This window comes from Terrapene carolina, unplaced genomic scaffold (assembly GCF_002925995.2).
Source record: "Terrapene carolina triunguis isolate 2854851 unplaced genomic scaffold, T_m_triunguis-2.0 Scaffold714, whole genome shotgun sequence".
Classification (NCBI taxonomy): Eukaryota; Metazoa; Chordata; order Testudines; family Emydidae; genus Terrapene; species Terrapene triunguis.
The window spans coordinates 4,634,985-4,661,298 of NW_020665065.1; the positions used below are offsets into that span (position 1 = coordinate 4,634,985).

At 43.0% G+C, this 26,314-nt stretch overlaps 1 protein-coding gene across 2 annotated transcripts in view; it reads left to right on the top strand.

The window, feature by feature from the left end:
• MMEL1 (membrane metalloendopeptidase like 1) overlaps positions 1–26,314 on the top strand; it is a 47,927-nt gene that overhangs the window by 16,816 nt on the left and 4,797 nt on the right. For both annotated transcript variants that reach the window (XM_024207888.2, XM_024207889.2), the window contains 14 exons: positions 605–700; positions 2,140–2,258; positions 3,019–3,084; positions 6,492–6,626; positions 8,829–8,918; positions 12,989–13,125; positions 13,714–13,807; positions 15,193–15,321; positions 16,316–16,414; positions 17,636–17,719; positions 18,049–18,152; positions 21,127–21,185; positions 23,462–23,581; positions 24,732–24,865. In XM_024207888.2, coding sequence (XP_024063656.2) covers positions 605–700; positions 2,140–2,258; positions 3,019–3,084; positions 6,492–6,626; positions 8,829–8,918; positions 12,989–13,125; positions 13,714–13,807; positions 15,193–15,321; positions 16,316–16,414; positions 17,636–17,719; positions 18,049–18,152; positions 21,127–21,185; positions 23,462–23,581; positions 24,732–24,865 — 1,466 coding nt within the window. The remainder of the gene's footprint in view (positions 1–604; positions 701–2,139; positions 2,259–3,018; positions 3,085–6,491; positions 6,627–8,828; positions 8,919–12,988; positions 13,126–13,713; positions 13,808–15,192; positions 15,322–16,315; positions 16,415–17,635; positions 17,720–18,048; positions 18,153–21,126; positions 21,186–23,461; positions 23,582–24,731; positions 24,866–26,314) is intronic.

A 26,314-nucleotide genomic window follows, 5' to 3' on the forward strand; every position in this document is an offset into this window, starting at 1 on the left:
CTTCATTGGCAGATAACTGCTTGTTGGAGAGAATTTGAAGATTATGTGTATGGATTTACAGGACATACACAATGTTAGAAACAATGTGTGTGTTCACTGCCCAGGCATTATAATGTTCTACAAAGGTGAGGACTGAAGCAGTGCAAAAGCTTATCAAACAAATCAGGGGCCCAAGAGACCAGGCTGAGGTTTCAGACACCTACCCTCCCTTCTCATAGGTGTCACAGTTACACTAATAGCTTTGCACAGAATTCATCAGTTTCACAAGTCAAAACCCACCAAACAAAATACCAGAGGATTGGCGTTTGTTTGAACCTCAGAATGAGTCACAAAACACCCCCCAAATCGCTAACTCTTTCACCCTGTGAACGGAACCTTTCATGTTCAAAGAGTTCTTGTTAGGATAGGGTTACTGCCCAGTGGAGTTGAAAGATGACACCACGACGGGTAACACCATCCAGGTTCACAGGGGACTTTTAGAATCTGCCTCCCCTATTGCAAGAGTTTCAGTTGCTTAGTTTAGTCTAAATTTTCATCCATTTTTCTTCGTTTCTAGTGAATCAGAAACAGGACTTTACATTTATTTCCTCTTCTTCCTCCTCAGGCTTCATAGAGCAGCGAGATTCATTGCCCCTGTTAGAGGTTTTAGCTATGGTTGGAGATTGGCCAGTGGCTTCGGCAGATTGGAATATCACCAAAGGTAATAGTGTGTGCTCAGAGAGCTCTACATTGTCAGGTTAGGGTAATTTATCTTCCTAAAGAGGCTGATGTCATTGCATCACATCTCCACTGAGGCTTTCCTTAACGAAGTTCTGAGAGACATTCTCACATCATTTAGAATACATCAATCTGCATAAACAAGAAGGCCTGGATTTAATGCCTGCAATCAAAGATTTCAGAACCCTGTTTTATAGACAGAGATAATTTTTTTGCAATAAATAATCCAGGTAAAGGGCAGATGATATAACTTTTTTAATTGATAAAATGTGCACAATTATAAAACCTCAAGACACAGGCACAAAATTTGAAAGTAAAAACCCCATTGTTTTTATAACTTTTAGATGCAAGTTTCCAAGGTGCACACACCCATGCAAAAATTGTGCTCCTATATTTTCGTATGCAACTAGCATAATTAGCTCTTGAAGCACCACAGGCTAACTAAGCAACAAGATGGTGATTTGTAGCAGAGGTGTGTAATTGCATATACATTTTTGCATGCACATATTTTTGACATTTAGTTACCAAAGTGGTAGTTGCTTTACAAATGCTATAGATGTGAACCTCCCTTTTATTAAACAAAGCAGATCTGTCATCAGAAACATGAAAAAAGAACAGATCTATTTAGATACCACGGTGATGGGCATGTTAAAAATGCCTGGGCAGGTAGATAACTAGCTCCTGGTGTGATCTATGGAGTATATGCCCCAGTGTGGGAGTTTAAAAAGCACTCCGCATTAGCCAAATCTGCTCCCATTGGAGTCAATGGATTACATCAATGATTGGCTTCCCTGGAAGCAGAATTAGACCAACGCAGGTAGCTTTTGAAAATCCCACTCCTAATCTCCAAACTGGCCATAAAGAAATGTCTATTCCTTTTATTTCGTCTTGCCCCTGCTCCTGCAAGACCCTCCCATCCAGGAGGTGCAAGGTAAAAACCCTCCTCTTCTTTCTTGTGCTTCCTTAAAACTCATCTCTTCCACAAAGCCCACCAGCATTGACCCCCCCCAGCTTAGAGCGACCGTCTCAGTTCTGTCCAGCAAAACCCAGGCCAGACACTAAAAGAGGGACATCAGCTGGGTCACTTAAGTGCCTTGTGCGTCTGAACTGTTTTGTCTGCATATCTAAACATTCTGCTTGGAGCAAGAATTGGGTTTTCCTGTGGCTGTGTGCTTTGTACAAGGTAGAACTGTCCAGCACTTACACTAATAAAAAGAATGATGAATAATCAGTTACAAATAGAGAAGTCCCTCTGGGATCACTTTGTTCATCCACTCCCAGCCAGTGCAGGATTGTTCCCTACAAAATATTCTCAAGTGCTCTGTCCAGTCTGATTTTAAATTACTTAAGCAATAGGCTTACAGTATATGAAACTTAATTACTCTTGATGCATATCAATAAATAATGCTTTTATTCCCCCAGAGCCAAATTGGAGCATGGAAGAAAAACTCTCCACACTGAACTCCAGATTTAACAAACGAGTCTTCATTGATATGTTTGTATGGAACGATGACCGGGATTCCAGCAGACATATCATTTATGTAAGAAAAATAATCGGGAACTACAGCTCCATAAATCCCAATACTCCAGATTCACAATGGGTCGCAACTTGTATCGCATTTAGACATGCTTTCCATAAGCACTGATTTGTATTGGTGAGCATTCAGAACATGGGGGGAAATGTGCATGTTAAAAAAACCCTACAAATCTATTCATGGTACCCCAAACAGTATCAAATACATCTTGAGGCAGATCCTATACTGATTTACACCCACTGGGCCATTGTAGAGTATTGTGACTTACCCGGCAGGGTTCAATAGATGGCATGAAACTCTACTGCGGATATCCAATAAACGTAGCTAGTCCATATAGAGCTATGAATATCGTCAGTCTCATATCCTTTATTGTTACATGTGAAATCTAGCCCTGGAGTGGGCAACATCTTCTCTGGCAGGTTACTTTATTTTGGTCTTTCAGAAGTCTCAGTGGTCATTGAAAAAATCTTGCCTTATAGCCCAGGATAAGTATCCATCCGATACTACCCTAGAGAGTAAGAGTCAGATCTTAGTCCCATGCTTGGACCTCTGAGGATTGGAAGTAGACATTCTGGCTTCCATCTCACTTCCAGCTCCAAGGAATAATAGGCTAAGCTTGCTACTTGAGTGGGTTTATCATGTAACAGAGTGCTATGGTCCTTCCAGTGGTCCACGCAGCTTTTCACGTTGATCTTGAATGACCCTTTCTTGCCAACCAGTCTCACTGCTCATCACTCACTAGAGATATGTACTTGATTTCCTTCAGATCGACCAGCCTAGTTTGGGAATGCCTTCCAGAGACTACTACTTTAATGGTGGCAATTACCAAAGAGTAAGTATTCCTGAACTTTGCTACTAAAAATTGCCTTTCACTAATCATGTGCAGGTGAACACTGCTTTTACAAGCCACAAGGAGCTGAATCTTCATGTTCTCCAACAATCGCAGTTAGACTGTGGAACTCATTGCCACAGCATGTCACTGAGGCCAAAAATTTAGCAAGACTCGAAGATGGATTTGACATTTATATAAATAACAAGACTATCCAGAGTTGTGATAGTTCATGCTAACAAAAAGAGTACTGGAAAGGAGATAAAACCTCATGTTTCAGGGTTTAAATCAATCTCTAATTTTTAGGGATAGGGATGAGACCTTCATATAGGGCAGATTATCCCACATCTGCCTACTGCAGGGTTTCTTGCACTTTCCTCTAAAAACATCTGGTACCAGCCACTGTCAGAGACAGGACACTGGACTAGAGGGACAGCAGGTCTGATCCAATGAGATAATTCTTTTATTCCCATATTTCTACAATTTCATACAAATCCCCAAATTCATTCTGATGAACCCCAACTGTAGAAGGTTTCAGACATCCCCCATGACAGACAATTCCATTCATGAAATCAGGATTGACCAGGACAAATAGAAGAAAGATGAATGGACCGGATCCTCAGTTGATGAGAATTTGATCCTGTATGTGTTGGGTGATCCTTATTTTTTTTGCTGTGAGTTCCAAAACCTACATGAACATTTGGAGACACTATTTTGAAACTGTTTCACTTTCCTCCACTGCACAGACCAAATTTGTTCACTTTCTCCTTCTTGCTTTTCTTTGTAAATGCCTGGCTAAGCCGCTGCAAATGTAGATGGATAGAGATAATTTGTCAATTTCAGGCCTGAAAATACTTTTGAAGCTCTTTTTATTTTCGTAATTATTTCATGCTAACTGAGTAGATTTGCAGCCGAGCATTAAATTGAATTTCCTAATGTGAATGAAGGGGGAACCATGTAGACAATGATCAAACATTTCAGACTCAGTTGCATATTACAGGAGTAGGGGCCTGATCCAAAGCCTGTTGATATCTCTGCGTGTCTTTCCGTTGACTTCAGTGGGGTTTGGATCATGCCTGTAGTGAGATATAATTCCAAGGCTTTCGTCATCCAAACTACAGAGCTGTGAGATTCTGATGGTAGCGGATCTGCCGGCATCCTCACCTCAGCCACCTTAACAAATTGTGATTCCTATGTCCTGTGTCCCATATTGTTCTGTCCATGGAATTCAGCATGTGAGCTATCTCAATGCACTCCCGGTACTATTTATAGAATATGGCCAAAGTCTTCTGACATTCACAGACTCCATCGAGCATGTGTTGAAGGCAATCGCCTACAGGATTTCTTAGAGACACAGTGAAACCTGCAAAACAAGTCAAGTACTTCATAGGGCTGGATTTGATCTAAAAGGGAAACAAAATTGTACTGGAAGTGGTACCAGGGCATTTTGAAGCGGGCAGGCCGGACAGGGCCTTGTCTGTTGGAAGTGAGCTCCCCTACTGCAGGTTTCATTTGCATGTTAGCAAATTTTTTTGAAGGGGAGGGGAGCGTGAAAATGATGCATCATACCCATGGTCAAACTTAGACTCCAAGGAGGCAGGAGATCAAGTGCAATACAGCAGTGATCCCAAAATTAACAACATAAAAAGACAGCTGTAGGTAGCCTCACCATAATTTCCCCCACTGCTGGATTCCCTTCTATATTTTGTGCCATAACTTCACTGAAGCTGGGGATGAAGGGAAGGGAAAAGAAGAGCTTTTCTCTCAGCCAATTGGGCTACATTTGGGGGGGTTTCTTATATTGCTATTGAGGAAACTTTAAACCTTAAATATTTACCCTTGTTATTTTGACTCTTAGGAGGCACTATTCCCTCAGCACAGTCCAAAGCAAGGAGCCTTTGTGGCTTCTGCATTTATTCATTTAGGGGTGAGGGGCAGGGTCCAGTGATACACTAGCATGAACTTGGGAGATCTAGGGTCAAATTCTCTACTCTGTCACAGATTTCCCGTGTGAGCTTGGGCAAGTCACTTAGCCTCTCTGGGCCTCAGTTCCCCCATCTGTACAAAGGGGATAATGCCCTACCTTAAGGGATGTTGTGAGGCTAAATACAGGAAAGACTGTGAAGTGCTCACATGTAATGGGGGGCATATAAAGTACCTTAGGTAGATTCAGGCACCTTTACTCATGCTGAATAATACCTTCCTCCACCAGCAGTCTCGTGTATTTCAGTGGGGCTTGCCCGGAGAATACAGGGCTCAGAATCTGGCTCTTGGAAATTTCTGTTTGGTGACCATTACTGAATTTTGCTTCTAGACAGACTATTACACAAGTGCTGAACAAATAGACACCTCTGTGACCTTTCAAAGCCTGGTGCGGACTAGAAGATCTATGGCCTGTGGGATAGCTAGACACATGATACCCACAGACAGAGTGTGAGCAGCACATCCTAAAGGAGGAAATAAATGGACAGCTGCTCAGTTGCTATCAATCTGCAGAACACCATTGACTTGAGTTGAGCTGCATCGATTTACACCAGCTCAATGGAGTGATGCCAGTTACCACCAATTGAGGTTATGGCCCGTAATCCCTGATGTGGAAAATAAGAACACCAAGTTGCAGCTGCACTAGTTCGGTCCCTGTGTGAACTAAAGGGGTGGACCATAAACTCTGCTACATCAGAATAAAAAAAAGTTACAGTCAATGCTGGCGCCTAGAAGGCCTGTGGGGGCAGAGGGAAAGATGGGTTCTCTCCAGTTTCCAAAAGCCAGCCAATCCCCTATGAAGAGACTTCACAGGGATAGCTGTTGTTCAGTCTTCCCAAAAGGCACCTCTGCCAATAAGGAAATAGGTAAAATCACCTCCCTTCTCTCTGCCTCTGTTTTTCCAGCCACCTTTATCTGTCTTGTCTAATTTACAGCTTTGGGACGCAGGAGCTGTCTCTCACTGTGTATTTGAAATGTGTCGACTACAATGGGCTCCTGTTCTTGGGAGAGGCATCTCCGTGCTACTGTACGATAATAGCAATAGAAAAGAGACAAGCTAAATGGGTGAGAGAAGTTTGCATTGAAAAGACAAGGGCAGAGTCTGCGCTGCAAAGCTTGGCTTGGGAACCAAATTTTGCCAATGTTCAGGGTTGTTAAGATCCAGGGGCTTGGTTCAAGCCCATCTCTAGGAGAAGATCAATGGCTTCTTTTTGCATTTTTATTTAGCCCTATGGTTCATTCTTGGCGCATTTGCGGATTTCCCTAGAACTCCCTCAACAAGATACACCACAGAAAATCTCTCATACTGATGCTATTATAAACCTGAATTTCTGGGCAAGATTGCCTTGATAAGTGGAGAAAAATGTAGATAGTTAACCTTATAAAAATGACACAGACACACAAGGTTTCCTTTCGTATGTGTTTAGGTGCGGGAAGCCTACCTGCAATTTATGATCACCATTGCCAAAATGATCAGAGAAGACAAGAATTTGGCGAAAGACGACAATTTTGTCCAAGAGGAAATGGCAAAGGTTATGAAGCTTGAAACTGAGATTGCAAACGTGAGTACGGGAGATTATGGGAGACTGATAGGTGAACTGAGAAAGAGTGATAGGTTTTCATAATGTATGGAACCACAGCTTCTCTTGAACAGGAGTGGTGAGATTTTTGTGCTGCACCTCCATGAGGCATAACATAAAACTCACAGCCCACACGGAGGCAAGGCAAAGGTGGTTTTATAGCTCTTTTGTCAACCCAGGATTATGGGCTAAATTGAAGCAGCGTCCGTGAATTGTTCAATCGCACAATCCAGAATGGTCATAGTGGGGTTGACGAAGGCCATGTTTCCTTCTGCCCCCGGTCATGCCCCCTATGCTGGGACTTGCAGCAAGGGCCTTTCAAGGCAACATAAACTGTCTTTTATAAAATCTACACAAGGGGGAATTCTCCCCTGGACAGATCTAGGGCTCTTTCGGTGCTTTTAAAGTGCTGCAGCATCTTGAAAGGCGTTTGGTTTTTTTTTAAATACCTACCACTACTGACAAACTTCCACATCGTTTAAGTTCCAGCTCTGTCTCTGTTGTTTAACAGGGACCACAGCCTGTCTGGATCTCTGTATTGAACCTAGAGACTTCTAATGGCTGAATAATTTACTGCAAGGACACATTTTTACCTAGGTTGAATGACTTCTTTTCAATATCATGGGATGTGGAATAACATGTCAAACCATTACTAAACATTTTAGCAGTTCAAAGCCATATTGCCAAAATAATCAAAGAAATTATATATATACCCATATGCTACAGTTCAAATAAGCTTTATAATTATTGCCTTGCATGGTGTCAAGTGTCAGGGGGTAGCTGTGTTAGTCTGTATCTACAAAAACAACAAGGAGTCTGGTGGCACCTTAAAGACTAACAGATTTATTTGGGCATAAGCTTTCGTGGGTAAAAACCTCACTTCTTCACGAAAGCTTATGCCCAAATAAATCTGTTAGTCTTTAAGGTGCCACCAGACTTCTTGTTGTTTTTATAATTATTAGTATTTATACATGACAAAACTCTCCAAAAGTACACAAGCAATGAAAGAGTTCAAAAATGTGAAAAATTTGGATTTGTTGAGTATTAAAAAAATTATTTACGATTATGAAAAAAATACATCTTTATTTTTCATGTTCTTTCTTATGTAGGATCTCTGTTTTGCCATGTTGAATAGGACACCAAAAATAGGGGATATAGCACAGATTCTCTATACACTTAATATCTGGGTTATAAACATGTTGGCTAAGGTGCTTGCAACTTTTTGTGTAGCTGAAGTTTATTTCTTACATTTATCTAAGATCAGTTAGTTATTCTAATCTGCTATGTCAGCAAACAAATGACTAGACAAGTAGAGACTAATAAATGCATTTTAGGTATAAGGCAGATAGAGGTGGACACAGGGCCAGCTCCAGGCACCAGCTTAACAAGCAGGTGCTTGGGGCGGCCAAGGGAGAGGGGCGGCACCTGCAGCAATTCGGGGGCGGCAGGTCCCTCACTCCCTCTATGAGCGAAGGACCTGCCGCTTAACTGCCGCCGCCGGCGGCGGCTTTTTTTTTTTTTTTTTTTTCCAATTGCCACCGCCGATCACGATCGCGGTTTTTTTTGTTTTGTTTGTTTTGTTGCTTGGGGCAGCAGAAATGCTGGAGCCGGCCTTGGGTGGACATAAAGTTCAGCCGTGGCGTAGACTGGTTGTATTTCCCAGAAATCCCAACCACAGTTAGATCAAACACAGTAATCTGCCCAAAAAACAGCACTGCATGGAGTGTAAATTTTCCCATATTTATAAATATCCTGACTTTACCTGTATATTTGCTTTTTTTTTTAAACTGAGAGCAGAAGAGAACCCCCAGACTTCAGTTTTCCAATGCTGGGATTTTTGCATTGCAAGTTTCATTTTGCAGCTGCAGTTTTCCATTCAGGTTCTGAAGAGAATGGAGGGAATTTCTTGGCCATCATATTACTGAACTAGCATAGTGGTCTTGAACTCACTCCCTGGGATGTTAACTGATATCCTGAAATGCAGAAAACCCAGTTTTCTAAAAACACTGAATATATTTTAAGGAGCAATTAAGAGAGAGAGAGAGAGAGAGAGAGAGAGTGTGAGTGAGTGAGTGAGTGTGTGTGTGTGTGCGCGTGCAAGAGAGCATACCCCTGCATTTGTGCGATTCCAGCTGTTGAAATTCTTGTCAGTCAATTCTGAAGATAATATGTGAATGTCCACAGGCTACTGCTCCTGCAGAAGAAAGGCATGACGTGACCTTATTGTACAACAAAATGACCCTAAGAGAGCTCCAGGAAAAGTTTGCATTGAATGTAAGTGTTTTGGTAAGAATTCTATGGCTTCCAGCTCCTCCCAATGTCTAGTCCAGGGGTCAGCAACCTTTCAGAAGTGGTGTACCGAGTCTTCATTTATTCACTCTAATTTAAGGTTTTGTGTGCCAGTAATACATTTTAACGTTTTTAGAAGGTCTCTTTCTATAAGTCTATAATATATAACTAAACTATTGTTGTATGTAAAGTAAATAAGGGTTTTTAAATGTTTAAGAAGCTTCATTTGAAATTAAATTAAAATGCAGAGCCCCCAAGACCGGCGGCCAGGACCCAGGCAGTGTGAGTGCCACTGAAAATCAGCTCGCGTGCCACCTTTGGCACATGTGCCATAGGTTGCCTACCCCTGGTCTAGTCAATGGAAAACAGCTTTGCAGACTCTTTATACCTGCAAAACAAAAGGGATTCAAAGTGATGCCTCTTCTTAATGTAAAGCTAAGAGATTTTTAAGGCATTTTCCTTTTAATTGAAGCATTTGCCAGACCGTAACTCTCTGAATCATGCAGGATCATAAATACGTGAACTCCAGTCCAAAAAGGGTGGCTTAAAGTCCTTTAGTTCTAGGCACAGAAGAAACAGGTGTAAAACATGGTTTGTTCAGAGCTAGCATAATCATTTAGTAAAACTTGTAATGATTCATTCATCTGTTTTAGCATGGAAGTATCTCCGTCAACATCATTGCAGAAGTCTGCAAATGCCACAAGCAATTGTGGCCACAAGTTGTCCCAAGAATGAGTTCGAGTTTCCTTTCTCCCAGCCATGTTTAAACTTTCAGTGGCACAAAGAGGTCAAATGACTGAGTGACTTCTTCACTTTGTGTAGAAGGATGTCTACAGCTCACAAGCCCCCAACCGAACAATAGCTAATCCTATCTGCATTTTGACTTGCAATGCCTTGACACGACAAAAGTAGTGGGAAACCCTTAACTAAATATCCATCCTGCCATGGGTTTAATATTATTTTAAGTAGGTTTTAGCACAGATATGCAAGTGATATATGTATCTATTGATGAATAGCACAGTAGTAATTCTAGCCAAGTTAGTGGGAAAAATAATGTCTCTACTTTCACCATCACTACTAGATGAATTTGATGGGAATCCAGAACACTATCAAATTTCAGGTTGGAATTTTCCCAAAGGGCAGGGTCTCCTCCGAGCTGTGCTATATATTTTTTACAGACAGAGGGCAGGGTGGAACTCAAGTGACAGACTTTACCACCGTGTAAAAAAGCCTTCAACCCCCATTTTAATTGGGAACCGAGTGGGAAAATATAACCGAGATGAAGACTTGTCATGCTGTTTTGTTGCAGTAGCAAAACAGAAAGTAAATGAAGTCTAGCTGGTTCCCAGCTGTTGGGCAGGCCAAAGAGGTCTGAAAGGGTAAATAAAGTAGGATATCGATGTATATTCGGTGTTATATGTATTTACAGTTTGCTTGTTTTCTTCATGGCATTCAATATAATATCATAATCACAGACTTTATGGGCTCCCTCTGGTGGCAAATTCAATATCTCTCAACAAAAATTCCAGCCAAAGACTTTGTCTAGCCAAAGGTAGGAAAGGTTTGTGTGTAACATGCTTCAAAATGCGGACTCTGTCCTTCAAAAACACAGGGTTTTTTATTAGCTCCATCATTACAAACATACAGCTCACACTTGTAGCACAGAGCAGAGACTCAGGGGGTCTGTGCAAAAAAAAAAGGGGGGGGGGGGCTCCAAAAACAACCTGTCCGCCTCCATACAACAGCAACCTCAGCCGGCAAGGGCAGGGAGTGGCTGAAAATTACTGCCTCTGGGGAATGCAGGGGAGAGTTATCCAAAAAGTTCACCCCCTTTTGTGCACGGTGCAGTTTGTTAGCTGTATGCCTTACACACCCCTGGCAACATTAAATGTCGTCCTGGCATTTTGAGCACCACAGGTAAGTCTTGCTTGATTGCAAAGCTTTTATTTGGGTCCAACATGAACACATCCTTTGCTACTTAGGGACCAAGATTTTTGGTGTTATCCGTTTGATTTGCATCACAAACTTATCTTGTAACTACTGAGAAATTCCTATGCCCAACTCAAGCGCATACAATATTAGATGTTCAGACCGGTATCTGATATTGAAATTAAAGTCAGTCAAGTCAGCTACCCATCACTGGCCAGTGGCCTTCAATCTGGCTGATGTCAGTACATGTGTCAATGGGTTATTATCATCTGTGTAAACAGTGAAGGATGGTGCCGAATATAAATTGCCCATTTTGGAGCCAGGAACTCCACTTTTCCAGAATGTAAATTATATCTTTTTTTCTACAGGAGAAAGGGTCCTAGAGCCATAGCTACCACTGTAACTTGCCCTCCCGTTGCTGACACAACACAGCTCCCAATCGCTCAGAAGGTGCAGCTGTACATAACATGAATAGCAGGGCTCTTACTGGGACTTTGTGGCCTTTAGAAACTGTGCCAACACATTCATGTTTTTTCTACTAACCATGAGGAAAAGCCATTGACAAATGACTCTGGAAGGCTGGCGACCTGTGTCATCTGGCCCTTTTGTCCAATGATAGAACTCGCCACCTTATGAGCTGTGACCAGCATGGACACTGTCAGTACTTTTCCGCCATCTAGCAGCGGAAAGTGTATTTCAACCCACCCACCCCATAGGAAACCGGGGTGCCATAAGAAGCTGTGAGCCTCAGGCTTTGATCGTTTTCCAGCAACTCCAGGAGTTCACTTCCTGGGTCATTGAGAAGATTTGCCTTCACCCACTGGTGTGACACTATGCATTCCATGTCTCACAAAGCTGCTACTTTAACCTCATTCAAAATACACCAAACCTACTTTTTCCCCCACTGTTAGTTAGCTTAGCATGCTGCTTTGGCATCAGAGAACAACTACCTACTCTCCTTTCAATATTACAATTATACTCACAGTTACCATTCCTCTGTTCAAGTATATCTATACCAGTCTTTAACATGTCTACGTCTACTAGTCCCCTGGCTTTCTCATTTCCCTGTTTATTTTTGATGACTCTCTCTGTGGGATCTTTGGTGGTGGTCGGTCACTCAAGGCCCTTTGGAGTGACAGGGATGTAGTTTCCCCTCTGGTCCACTATTTTGGGGCTTCCTGCTGAGACGACATCCATCCAGACTTGTAGTGCTCTTCACCCCCACCCTGAAAACAACGGTTGCAGGTATTGCCTTTGTCCTCTTTCTGGAAGTTGGGATGGTCTCGCCTCCACAGAGCTCTCTATTGGGTGGATTGGAGTGGCCTGCATCCATCATGATGGGGTGCCACTCAGTACCTCTTTGAGAGCACCAATCTCCATTTTAGACTTGTCTTCAATTCTCCAGCCTCATCCCAACTGGTTGGTGCCACAAACAGATTTTTTTTTTTTAAACTGGTGCTACTTCCTCATCAGTCTCTGTCTCACCAACAACAGAGGCCTCTTGCATGACATTAAGTTCCGCAGCTTTTCCTCATGCCTGTCTTGCACTTCGTGCTGTTTATCTCTTTCCTAGCCAGTTACAATGTTCAATGGCTCCAACAATGCTTCATCTGTGACTGAATTATCCTGGGGATAGGGCAACATCACAGTCTGAATTTTCCTATTCTGCAGCCCAGGAGACTGAATGGAGGAGCATATTTTGCACCCGGAGTGGGAGGAAAGATCCCAGCTCTAGCAGGGCTTGTTGGCTCCACAGTTAAAGAAGCAAAGGGATCAGATGCATGCTTATGGCATATTTAAATATCTGTGCCTATAGATCCGGCAATAAAATATGACAGGCGCTTGCTTTTGGTTCCACCGATAACTAAGAGACTTTCTGTCTTCTACAGCCAATGCAACTAGGCGCTATTTACAACTATTGCAACACAAGTTACAGCAGGACCCTTAGTGTTGATGGACAAGGAAGGAGACAGTTCTATAGGCAGGAATCCTCTCTGTTGAATATGCCCTGCTGCTAGCCAGAGTGTCCAGTCCCAGGTAGCCCAGTGAGAGGAGGCAGGATTCCATTGGAATAGGTATAAAGAAAAGCTTGGAATCGGTGTGTCTGCCTCTCTCTGCCCTCACAGGAGTTTAACTGGACTCTCTTCATCCAAGGCATCATGTCTTCAGTAAACGTTCAGATCCACCTGGATGAGGAGGTAGTTGTGTACGGCGCGCCCTACCTGCAGGAGCTCAAAGCGATTATCTCCAACTACTCAGCAAGGTAATGGTCCTGGGAAAGAACTGGGTTAAGGTAGAAGAGATGGGGCGCCATCTGGCGCTCAAATGGGCCAAAGTGGGAACAAGGAGGGTTTTCTTCCTGGCTACGCCACAGACTCCCTGGTGAAATTATATCACATTTCTGGGGACTCTGTGCTATACATTAGGGATAACAACCTTACAGGGGTGGTGGAAGGCAAGTCATTGAAGTGTGGGAGGGTCTCTCAGCCTCTTATTGACTAGTGTCCTAGAAAAGAAACAAGAGGGTGTGCTTTAGCTCACGTTACATTCTAAAAGGAGAAATAGGTGGAAATTAGAAACTTAGTCCCCAAAGAGCACCGGGGAATGGGGGTGTGTGAAGCGATACTGATGGTCTGGCTCCTCTATGCATGTTGTGCACTCTGGATGCTTCTGCAGTTAATGAGCTGTGCTAAATAAAAGCAGCCCCCCTGGTCCCCATAGGTGTTGCAAGAAACTTGGCAGCCATTGCTAGCCCTGTCCTCTGCATTCAGACTAAAGTTTGCCCTTTGACTATCTACAATAGAGTGGCCCATTGCATGACATTAAACTCCACTTTTCTTTCTACCCACAGCACCATCCAGAACTACCTAGTCTGGCGACTGGTGATTGACAGGGTCAGCAGCTTGAGTCGGCGTTTCAAGGATGCCCGGGCCAACTACCGAAAGGTAGCCCCCTCCCCTGCCAAAGAGTCCATTCAGCTGTGACATCATTCTGCATTAGTGGCCTTGAACCCATCAGCATCAGAACATCATGATCCTAGACAAAGGGCAGCCAGTCCATATCTGCACAATGGACTTTAACCAAATCAACATTCTAACCTCTGCTTTGAGTGAAAGGTTGGCTCAATGTGTGAAGTTTAAATTCAGCTCCAAACACCGCCAGAGTCTGGAGATGTTAACATCTGGAGTTCAAGGGCAGGCCCATCCCTAGTGTTGTCATCTAAGTCTGTTCTTTTTTGAGTTAAGATTGCTGCTGGATGCCCAGACATGAAACGTGCAAAGCAAAGCTGAATGAACAATTAAGATGTTTCAGCTTCTTTCAGCCCCACAAGGATATGGGTTCTGCATCTCCTTGGACCTATATGTGGGGATGGGCCAACATACAAATCCCATCAAGTCACTAGGAATAAGAGAACCAGATCAAATAAACTAAACACCAACTTTAGTATTAGACTCAAGATGGGAACTGAAATAAGCCTGTTTACCATGAGAAATTCTGGGTCAATCCGAACTCCACAGGCTCAGGGCTTCCAGGTAGACCTTTCTTGGATACATATCCTCCAAACCATTTGACATTAGCCCATCACTAGTGACAACTCTTCCAACAGATGCCTTCACCTCCTATAGATTGTGAAGCCATGGGGTTCTCAACCTTTTTCTTTCTGAGCCCCCCCCCCAACATGTATAAAAACTCCACCACCCACCTGTGCCACAACAACTAGCGTTTCTGCATATGAAAGCCAGGTCTGGGGTTAGAGGGTAGCAAGCAGGGCGAGTGCGTGGGACACACCATGCTACAAGGGGCCCCATGAAGCTAAGTTGCGTAGGTTTTAGCTTCAGCTCCAGGCTTCAGCCCCACATGGCGGGGCTTTGGCTTTTCTGCCCTGGGCCCCAGCAAGTTTAATGCCAACCCTTTTGGCCGAGCCCCTAAAACCTGCTCGTGGTCCCGGACCCCTGGTTGAGAATGGCTGGTAAAGCCAACGCATGTAGGAACAGCGGTGGGTATCATGCTTAGCTACCAAGGTGAGGGGCACTACAGAAATGCCTTAGGCAGACAGATAGATGGAGAGACAGATAAGCCATGAAATGACAGCGTGGTGGGACAGAAATTGAACAGTACCCATACCACCTCCTAATAATATCCTGTGCACAGCGGATCAATGGAAGGAAGACCAGAGCTTCCGAAGAAATAAAGCTAAAGTGTGAAGGGACAGAAGCTGAATGGATGAGGGCCTCTCTCTTTGATTAGCCCTCTTGCCCTTTAACAACTTGGGGTGGGGCTGAGGGGAAGGTACATAGGCAGAATTGATCCCCCTGCATTTCTCTTCCAGGCACTTTATGGGACAACACTGGAAGAGGCCCGTTGGCGGGAATGCGTGAGTTACGTCAACAACAACATGGAGAATGCGGTGGGAGCTCTGTATGTCAGGGAGACATTTGCTGGTGAGAGCAAGAGGATGGTATGTAGTTTACCTTTCATGCTCTCATAAGCCCACAATTCCCGTGGATCCCCTCATCCCCCGCCTCAACTCCCACCCCAAACCTGTGGCTTAATATCTGTTAAATATGTACATAGTGCAGAGCTTTAACGTAACTCGGGGGGAGACAGACAGGGTGGGAGTTTCATTGTTCCTAAGCAGGGCCGGCTCCAGGGTTTTGGCCGCCCCAAGCAGCCAAACAAAACAAAACAAAAAAAAGGCGCGATCGCGATCTGCGGCGGCAATTCAGCGGAAGGTCCTTCGCTCCGAGCAGGAGTGAGGGACCGTCCGCCGAATTGCCACCGAACAGCTGGACGTGCCGCCCCTCGCCGAAGTGGCCGCCCCAAGAACCTGCTTGGTAAGCTGGTGCCTGGAGCCAGCCCTGTTCCTAAAGCAGAGGATTATGGGCTCTCTCTTCTGAGAGGGATTTCCCCTTCTGCAGATAGTCAGCCACTTTCTGACAGAATACCAGCAGGCCCCAGATCCTCTCTTTGTTTTGTTGGGAAATACTGAAGACTGCCACCCAGCAGGCCAGTGGTAAAGCTGAGAACAGACCCCAGAGTGCCAGTGTTCCAGTCGAGTGCATTATCCACTAGGCCAGACAGCTCAGATGGGTCAAGCTATGTGATTTGTGATCTTCCACATGCTTTGCCTCCCAATGGTATCCCAGCATGGTTAGCTGCTGAGCACGATACCTATCTCTTGCCTGCCTTTCAGCTCCTCCAGTTCATGTCTCCCACAGTTCAGTCAAGTCAGGAGACACACATAACCGAGTCTTGGGAACTGTGCCAATCAGCCAGCAGGTAGCAGACACAGGGAACTCATTTATGATGTATATTTAAATGTGGAGCGCCATGTGCTATCACAAAGCATTTGAGGAGATTATTCTTCATTAGGAGCCTGCTATCTCTCTAGAAGTGGTTGAGAAGAAAAAATAGTGTGTCAATGGTGAATTTCTTACTTGTCTCTATTTTAGGTCCGAGACTTAATAGACAAAATCCGGGAAGTGTTCATTGAGACGCTCGATGAATTACAGTGGATGGATGAAACATCAAAAGAGAAAGCTCGTGAGAAGGTCAGAAATAACAAGAGACCACACTGTGCTGTGCGGGAATATCAGAAGATCGTGTCAAATTTTGCAAGACTTATTTTCCCTCCCTTAAAAAAGGAGAGAGAGAGAAATAAAAATCCACTTTCACAGTTATCCATAATTTTCTCCAGGATATTGCCTTTGATCCTGTATTTATTTAGCTTTCAAACATTTTTTATTTCCAAACAAACTATAATAGAATCTAATGTAATGTATCACATAAAAGTGGTAAGCCAAAGAAACCCAAACAAACTACAAGTTACCTAAAAGAGCCAAATTGGTCAAACTAATTAAAAAGAAATATATTAGTAATAAACTTCCAAAAGATTAGGCCAAGTTTCCTTAAATTCTTCTTGTGTATGAATCAAATGAAGAGCATCCTTTTTGATGCTAGCCAGTCCATCATGCATTATTCCACAATATGAAGGTATTCAGATGGTTCCCAAATGGAAACTTTTGCCTATTAAAAAATTCTTACTTCTCAGTAATGTTGCCTCTTTTCAAAAAGTATTTGGGTCACTCTATACCGCATTGCAAAAGGCTGTGCTTCTTCAGCAATGGGGCGTTTGAGGGTTTTCACTGCAGAGAGCCCCATGTCCGGTGCTCTCTCTGAGGGAGTCAGAGGTAGCAGAAGCTGACATGTTTAAATAATGCAGCCATATGTTCATATGGCATGAGGAAGCAGAAGGAACCCTGTGTTCATTTCATATCTTGTCGGACTATTGACTTCAGTGGCGTTGCATGAATTGGATCTGGAGCCAATTGCTGTTGAAGTCAATGGGAATCATCCCTAGACGTTGAATCAAGCTTTTAGGGCCCTTCAGGGGAACTTGGATCCAGGCCACAAATGAGGACAGAATGTGTCCCATGGAGATTCAACATTAAAAGGATCATTGAATCCCACTCCAGTTCCCACTGAAGTCACTTTCCTCTGAATTCAGGAAGCCCTATATAAGTGCACCAAATGCTTCTACCCAAGCCCATCACCCCTGAACAACCCTTGCACACATTCTCAATACTTACATCAAATACACTCTTTGTTGGCTCATCATATGAATATTGACTAGGCTGAATTCACCCCGGGTTTAACTCCACTGAAACTAGTGGACCAACACCAGCAATGAATTTGATCCATTGTCTGCAGTGATCCAGATTTTTTTTTTTTTTTACTATTGTGAGACCATTGTGGGCTTTCTTTTCTTGTAGGCAATGGCAATTAAAGAACAAATTGGCTACCCAGACTATATTTTGGAAGATCAGAATGAAAAACTGGATCAGGAATATGCAAATGTAAGTATGCGGCATGTACCTGAACAGGGTTAATACAAAAGTGTAAACATATTGCATTGCTATTTACAATATTAAATACCTGTGTTACTGTCACCCCCGGATGCCCAATCAGGACCAAGGCCCCATTGTGCTAGATTCTGTGTAACACATGCAAAGACCTAGTCCTTGCCCCCAAACAACTCACTATTTAAGAAAGAGCTGGCCATCTGTTTCTATACGATGCATAACTACAGGACAAATATTTCATAGCAACATCCCGTAGGTGGTGGTTAAAGGAAATTCTCCATTAAAAGAAATTTGCTAATATGCTGGGATTTGTATTTCTTCAGTTAAACTTCAGTGAACACAAGTATTTTGAAAACAGCCTGGAAAACCTGAGGGCTGGAGCCCAGAAGAGCTTGAAAAAACTTCGAGAGAGAGTTGACCAAGATATGTGAGTGTCCAGACTGCATGGCTATATAAGCACCCTAAATCCTGGAATAATGGTTAGGGACCACCCTGGCGCTACAGTGGTGGCATTGCCCTTCTCCACTCATATCAGATCATTAAGAATACTTTTGTTTGTGGCTGTCTAAGAATGGGGCATCTGAGGGAATTGAGCAAATAGCTCTTTGTCTGCCTCTAGTGGTAATGTACGTAACAGTGGCTACATGGGATCATTCAGACATTTTGGAATCTCAGTTTAAAATCCTTCACAGAACCACTTTACACACTATTATATGACGATGGAGCGACTTATCACAAACACTGGGACTGATCTTCCTGGCAGGGGAGCAATGAGGATGGGCCAGTGTGTACCTTGGAAAGCGAATAACTGAAAGGAGGTAAAAACTGTGGCTTAAAATAGCCTTTCAAACTCCAGTTCCCAACACATCTGGGCTTTGGAGCTGTTTGGATCTGGATCCAGAACTGAACTTTTAAGCTCAGGCCCAGCTTTAATTAAGCTAATTTATTGCTATGGGGGATGAAGCAATTAAATATCAGTATTTTCACCCCGACTATTAGAAATGTGAATTTAATAGTCTGAAAATGTAATTTTTACGATATCAGTGTCATGGCGACAGGGCTAGCTGCACCTCTAACCCCTTCTCTGGCCTCTCGGAGTCCACCCCCTCAAGTGTCAGGCCTCAGGCCTTTACCGCTCTGAGGTGGAGTCTGACGATTCTCCCCTTCTTGGGCTGGGTCCCGAGCTCAAGCCTTCCAGTGTATTGACTGTGCTGCAAGGCCCTGCAAGAACACTGGTTTCATGTACCTGCAATTCTTCGCTTTGGGAGCTTAGAACCAGCAATGCATACAGGGACCCAAAACAACCTTCTTAAAACAGGCGCATTGTTCATTTGACAACAAGAACAAAGCATAACATAAGAGAAAAGGATTTTAAACCAATAAAAGGCCCACACACGTATAGCTAGAATTTAACCATCCTCTTCTTGGGGACCCCGGTAGGTCTAACTTCTCCCTTGGTCCCCCAGCCTCTGGAGTCTGTCTCGGTTCACCTTATCTCTCCCTCCCTGTCCTTGAGGGCCTGTCTAGGAATCCAGCCCACAGTCTTTGTTCTGTCAGCTCCCATGCTTGCCCAAAACCAGTCCGGTGAGGGCCACGTGGGACAGAGCTAGAGCGTCCAAGTGAATGGCCCCAGCATTGTTTCTCAGCGTTTGCTGGGAAAGGTCTATCTGGTTCCTCCTCGTCCCTGCTTTGGGTGTGCATTTCCTGACCATCCTGCTATTGAATTAATACGGGCATAGAGTAAACCCCCCTCACAACAATTAGACACACAGAGAACATACAGCATCCATAAACTATTACAGGCAGCTCCAAATCCATTACACGTGGCAAGGCAAGCTGCTGTTGAGTAAGGAGCATCGTCCTGTAACATTAGCCTTCAGCATGAGTGGTTTTGCTGGTTACGGGCAACAGCAAGAAAGCCAACAACTGATTGGTTGTTTACATGCTAGTAGGCCTCCATGCAGCAGGAGGATGTTCCCAAGACAAAAGAAAGGCAGAAGCAAACTCCAAAATGCATTTGATTAACACCTCTGTTTATATAACACAAAATATGCTGTTAAAGGGTTGGTCTGGGATCTTGCTTCTATTGAAGCCAGCGGGAATTTGGCCGTGAACTTCCAAGGAAGCAGGCTCAAGCCTAAAATTATGATTTTTTCATAAACAATGATATTAAGGACTTTGCAGCCAAAAGCCATTCGGTTCAGATTAAGATGTGGAATAAGTGCCCTGATGTCAGTGCCTTGCACTGCAGCCATTTTATTTTCATCTAATATGCAGAATATACCTACTAAAGCCTGTGTAGGTTACAGTATCTATCACTCACAGGTTGGTATTTTGGGAATTGGGATGTATTAAGTAATGGAAAAGTCATTCATTTGATCGAAAGCCCATTGGGAGCTTTTTTTCACTGACTTAATGAGCTTTGGTTCAGGCCTTCTTTGTGTGGTAATTTGGTAGTGTGTGGAGTTATGGCTTTCATTTTTCGTGTATGATTTGTAGACTTCCAGCAAAGTCCCCTTGAAGGCTTGGAAGATTTTCCCAATAAGCCATAAAACCACTTATCACTTTAGATCGTTAACAGTCCATTGTTTAAAGACCCAAATTGAAGAAGATTTTATAACTAATATCTTATTCAGCATCCTATCAACTACTTATCACAGTCAGACGGAATGCCTATGTTCACATCCTGGAAATGTCCCTCTGTAGAGTAAAAGCGAAGGTTTATTACAAGTCTCTTGGCTATTCACCTGTTCATTTCATGACGCAGTGAGGTCTGTCTGGGAGATGCTGTGAAACCATATAGTGATGTAGCCATTCATTATAGACTGAGGAGGGACTGGTTGCTATTCCAAAATCATATACTTCAAACAGGAATTACTTATCAAAATGAGTACTCACTATTTATGAAAAATCGGTTTCACAATATAGATGGTAGTACGTCTGGTTCTAAATTTGTAATGATTTACTCTCTGACTGTTCTAATTAAACATTTTCAATAGACAAACTTTGTCCCAGTTCTCAGTGTGGGTAAATCCATTCTGCTGCCCTAAACTTCCCCTCTGCATTTTTATTTAGATGTTGTAGTCTTCATTTCCTGTCTCAAACTGTTAAATTGCAGTATTATGAACTGTTAAACAGCTACCACATTCCACCCCAGAGGTGGCTGCTTAGCAATAGCGAGCAAAATGACACCTGGCTTTGATCTGGGATCCTTTAGGCTGAACGGTGTCATATAAACAAAAGAGCGTTACCATTTTCCAGTCTGAGTGTCCTTGCTGAACCATTCCCAGTTGCTTTCTTCTCCTCCACCCCTCCCATTTCATATGCAACTAGGAGGAGATTAACTCAATAAAGAGAATGCTTATAAAAATGACTATATCTTTACGTACTATTCTTTCTAGATGGATCATTGGTGCTGCAGTGGTCAACGCGTTCTATTCCCCCAACCGAAATCAGATAGGTAGGTTTCAAACCATTTTGACTGAGCAGTGGAATTTAAGAATAATTTGTGTATGTGAAGCAATGCATGTTAGCGGTGCCATGTGGTTGCCCATATGCAGCCCAGATTGAACATTTGTAGCACTCCTGGTGCGAGGTGGATGAGCTGTTCTGCTCCAGCCTTTGTTTTTGTGATGAATATTCAACTCACTTAAACTTGGCAAAGTTGTTTACATTCCTTCGTTGAAATAGCCTTGTGTTTGACAACCTAGCAAGGAACAGCCACCAAGTGAGTGCCAACTTCAGGGAGTAGTGAGCACTTACCATGTATTTCAGGCTGTTTAATGTCTCCGCATGCCTGGGAAACTTAAGCGCTGCTCCCGGCTTTGCTGTTTGTGCAGATGGCACTGAAATTATTTTTATGAGAGACACACAAGACTGAAGAAACTTGCCTCAGCTAATGGACGTCAAACTCGTGAGAGCTTCCAGATCTGTAAAAGCTGTGACTAAAACATCCTTTATTGGATTGGGCCCATATGGGATGCTAAGAAGTACCAACTCCTCCTACAAATATTCTTGCTTCCCCCCCTCCACACTCTCCCTGGCCAATAAAACCAAGGCTCATTGTATCTAGGGTCCAGAGCAAATGTACCTACTGAGTTCTGGTTTGATTTTTCACAGTGTTAACATTTCTGCTCCTGTCTTAGTGGAAACTGGTTGCCTTTCTTCTCCTAGTGACTGGTCTGGGTACACAATGATCCTCCTTTACAAAGGGCTTTGCATCTCCCGACACAAATTTTTGCCATGTGTTTTTTTCACATTTTTCACTTATTAGAAGGCATCTTATTAGAACGACCCATTCTAGAATGATCCATTTGCAGCCTTCATTCCTTCTTGAAGGTCACGTGTCTCCTGTTCAACGCTTGCAAGGAAGAATAAACCCCACTGCCGCTATATTAGGCTTTTGTGTGTAGTGTGGAGGAGGCTAGAGCGATTTTTTCCAAGGCTGTCATCCAAAGTACAGTTGATACACAGTAGTAATTCCTATGGAGTATGCTTTAAACATTAAGCCTCAGTGTTATTTGTAGGCCGCATATGGTGGTTAACCTTTCTCTTAACAAAAATAAAGCAATAAAATATCCATTAGCTTCTCCATAAAATGGCTCCGTGATACAAAGTGAACATAGTTCATTGGGACAGCAAAGAGGAAAAAATGTACAGGTGAGCCAGTATTCACATGTAATCGTAACCCAGGGTGCTTGGTGTGTCTTTGAGTCAGAGCTGCTGCCTTTAATGACAAATACAAAATTTTAACTACCTCTGTGCCAGCCCCATAAAATTTAATACAACTGTGGGTGAAGGAGTCAGGGTGAGGGTCCATTCTGCCACCTGCATCATTTGAAGGATTTTCAGTTCTGTTCTGATTAAAACCATTTTTTTTTTTAATGAAGTATTGCCATCTATATTAAATAGCCTTTTTTTTAATAATTTTTTTTTTTTTTTTTTTGCAAACACTTGTTGGAATTGTAGACATTTTTTTGTATTTCATGAAAAAAATCTGACTTTTTCAATATTTTCTCTACATTTTCTCAAAGATGTTATTGCAATTTTTTGTTTGGTTCACCCAAAACCTGCTTTTGTTAAATTTTCCAAAAAACAACTGCCAAAACCGACGACCACTGCAAATGGAGCCGTTCTGAACATTTCAAAATGAAATCAGTTTTGAAGTGTGTGTGTGAAAATCGGTTTCATTTTGTGACCTGTTCTAGTTTGGACTGTTGACTCTCTCGTGATGACATTAGGAGCAGACAAAGCCAGGTTGATCTTCAGATCTGAGGCTCGGACTGAGCTTGTCAGCTTTAGGGGGTGGGGGGGAATTATCGTTCAGCTTGTAACCTAAACAGTTCTTTGCTTGATTCCCTAAAAGGGAATAGATAAGGAGATTCTACTGTGTAATTCTAAGTCTCTTTTCTAATTATAACTGCACTTTAATGTACAAGCTATATAAGACTAAACAAGCGGAGCTGGAAGGGAAATTATGGTGGGTTCTCAAATGGGAGATTTTATAGTTACAGATTTACTACGTTTATCATTTAAGAACGACTCCTTGCACAGTCAGAGAGGCAGAGCTCAGTTCACATGATCATCCTCAATGTGTTATAAGATGCATAAAGCAAGTGTCATAAACAGAGGAAACATTTTCTGCTTGATCTGCTGCCAAAGGCTGACCCATCTACAGAGCACACACAGATGAAATTCTCTGAACCTCTCTCTCTCTCTCTCTCTCTCATTTTGCAGTGTTTCCTGCTGGAATCCTACAGCCTCCCTTCTTTAGCAAACAACAGCCACAGGCACTAAACTTTGGAGGGATCGGGATGGTAATTGGACATGAAATTACTCATGGTTTTGATGACAATGGTGAGAAGAGACAAAAAAATTATCCAAGCAAAATATTTCTTTTATAATTGCATCGATCACACAGTAGAAAACTAGATGTGGGTGGTAATAGTCTATCCGCTCTGACTGCTGTGATTGAAACACACACTCACACGCAGTAATAACAATGCTACAGATGCGTGATTTGGGGTGAATGATCCTGGAACCGATCAGGCAAAATGAGGGTAATGAATTTAAAGAAATGAATTAAATTAATGGCAATACGCCAGAAAACCTGTTACTTTTACAGCAGTAAAGTATCAGAAACGCTGTCAGTACTAGCCTGTGTGCTGCCTTTCAAAGTAAAATGAAATCTGTGAAACGCATTCTGGTGGCAGCACCATGACACACAGAGTCCTGACCCCTGAGGCCTCTTTATTTTTAAACCCATTTGTTAAAAAAATAATTGATTTTGTCATTATCATTGACAGGGGCCTAAAATGGTTTTGGACCTTAAGACTCAATTCTGATACTTCTTTAAAAAAAAAAAAACAATAATTCTTTACACATAGGCTTTATTGAATGTGGCTTTTACCTCTATGGGCCCTATATAATTTAAACATAAAACACTTGCTGTAGCTGTCTGGATACAGGTCCATATTGAGCAAGAGGTGTGCTCTGAGCAACAGGATTAGGAACAGAGACACCAGAATCTTGATCTTGGTTTGCTCCCTCTGTGGCTTTGGCAAAGTCACTTTGACCCTCAGGTTCCTCATTTGTCAATTGCAGAGCACTTTCTGTATTTGCACCGGGCTTGCAAGGATTTAGTGGCTAATTAGGAATATTATTATTTGTATCACAGACACGCATAAGAGCTGTAATCAGGATCACGGCCATATTGTGCTGGGTATTGTGCATTCTCATAGTAAGAGACAGTCTCTAGCCCTAAGAACTGATGCTCAAAATAGAGAAGATACAAGTGGGTGTAACAAACACACAGAAGGGAGGCAGGCAGGTGACAAGGGTACTAGGGAAGGGAAACGTGTTTAGAAGTTGCTCTAGTTAGACTGCTAAATGTATCTATAGGAACTGTGTGCCAATATTTAAAGCTGGCAATCAGTCAGGGTCTCTGGACACACAGATCATTGCACCCTGAAACAGTCTCTCCTCCATTCTTTGCTTTCATGAACAGGAAGAAATTTTGACAAAGATGGAAATATGTTTGATTGGTGGAGCAATTTCTCAGCCATGCATTTCAAAGACCAGTCACGCTGCATGGTTTATCAGTATGGAAACTACACATGGGAGCTGGCTGGAGGGCAGAATGTGAGTACACTCCACAGGATAGGGATTGGGTAGGATGCCTTTATGAATTAATTTAGCAGATGGGAAAGCAACTAGTTTGATAGCAATAGAGTCTCAAGCACTTGATCCAAACTCTACAATCCAGGGTTTGAAGCTAGGTCTCTAGAGGTAAAACCACCCCAGTCTTAACTTTATTTCTTATTTTCTTCCAAAGCTACCAGATCTAAACCAGCCCAGAGAATTAGGGAAACAGAGAGAAGACACAAATTCCTTCTTGATAACAAGAAAAGCTTGATTCCTACTTCCCCAGTTGTAGGAGTTCGTTAGTTTTGTTTCTTCATTTATAATTTGATCAGGGGGGATTTAAAAAGGATGAGGCAACTTAAAGAGAATGGTAGAACAGAGGAATAGGTAAAATATTTTTTTATCTTCCCAAAATCTGTTCAGAAGATATCTCTAAATGCATCCAGGTCTAGGGTAGTTTTGGTGATAGAATGTAGAAACAGTGAATGAGCAGAACCCACTAAGAGAGAAAAGTTCCAGGTCCCTCCAAACAAAGTCAAATCCTAGCTCTAGACCTTCCCTAACCACACCCCCATCTTACACTGCCTCAGCTGCCTTTGGGCTGACCTTTTTATAACCCTCCATCCCCTACAATGCTTTGCAGAGCAGGCAAACAAACCAAAGTCAAATACATAGTTTTGCTTTAAAAGGAGGGTTTCCCTTTTAAATACAGCAACTGTTAACCCCCCAAACGCATGAAAAGGCAGAAAACTAAAAACAGAGCAGAAGAAAAAAAGTTGCTGTTCTGCTGAATCAGCACATTTCCCCTTCCCCCCCCCTCCCCCTCCCCCTGCCCCTGCCCCGCCCCGCCCCTTTGAGCCCATGCCAGGTGCATGGCTTTAAAAGCAGATGCCTACGCCCCATTTATACCAAAATGAAAAAAAAAATCTCAGGGCTGGAGATTGTAAGCGGAGGATTGCTGTGCTCTGTAAGGGTGAGGGCTGCCCTGGAAATATTGTGGAGATGGTGTTTCCTAACCTGGGCTACTAGGCTAGTCTAGCAGAGCCATGGGTTGTAAAGGAGGCAACAGGACCCTAATGAATTGGGTTCATAGCTGCTTCTGCTGCAAGACCCTGTCAAGCTCTTGGGGCACAACTTGACATACCCCACCTTCCCCTATAGACAAAAGGGTTTGTCCCACCATGAACTGCCCTGGCTGATGGAGAATATACCCCCCCCCCCCAACAGCCCGTTTGCTGTTATTTTCCTAAACCACTTCCAATTCTGGTAGACCCTGTACACTCTACCCTGCTGCTTCCATAACATTCGGTATTATTCCCTTTCAGTCTTTCTCCTCCATCATGATGTAGTGTTGCTTCCACCCCAGAGGTGGCTGCACATCAGCGGGGAGCATAGTGTTTCTATTTCAACTTGTGAAATGCTTTTGGAGTGACGGACATTACACAC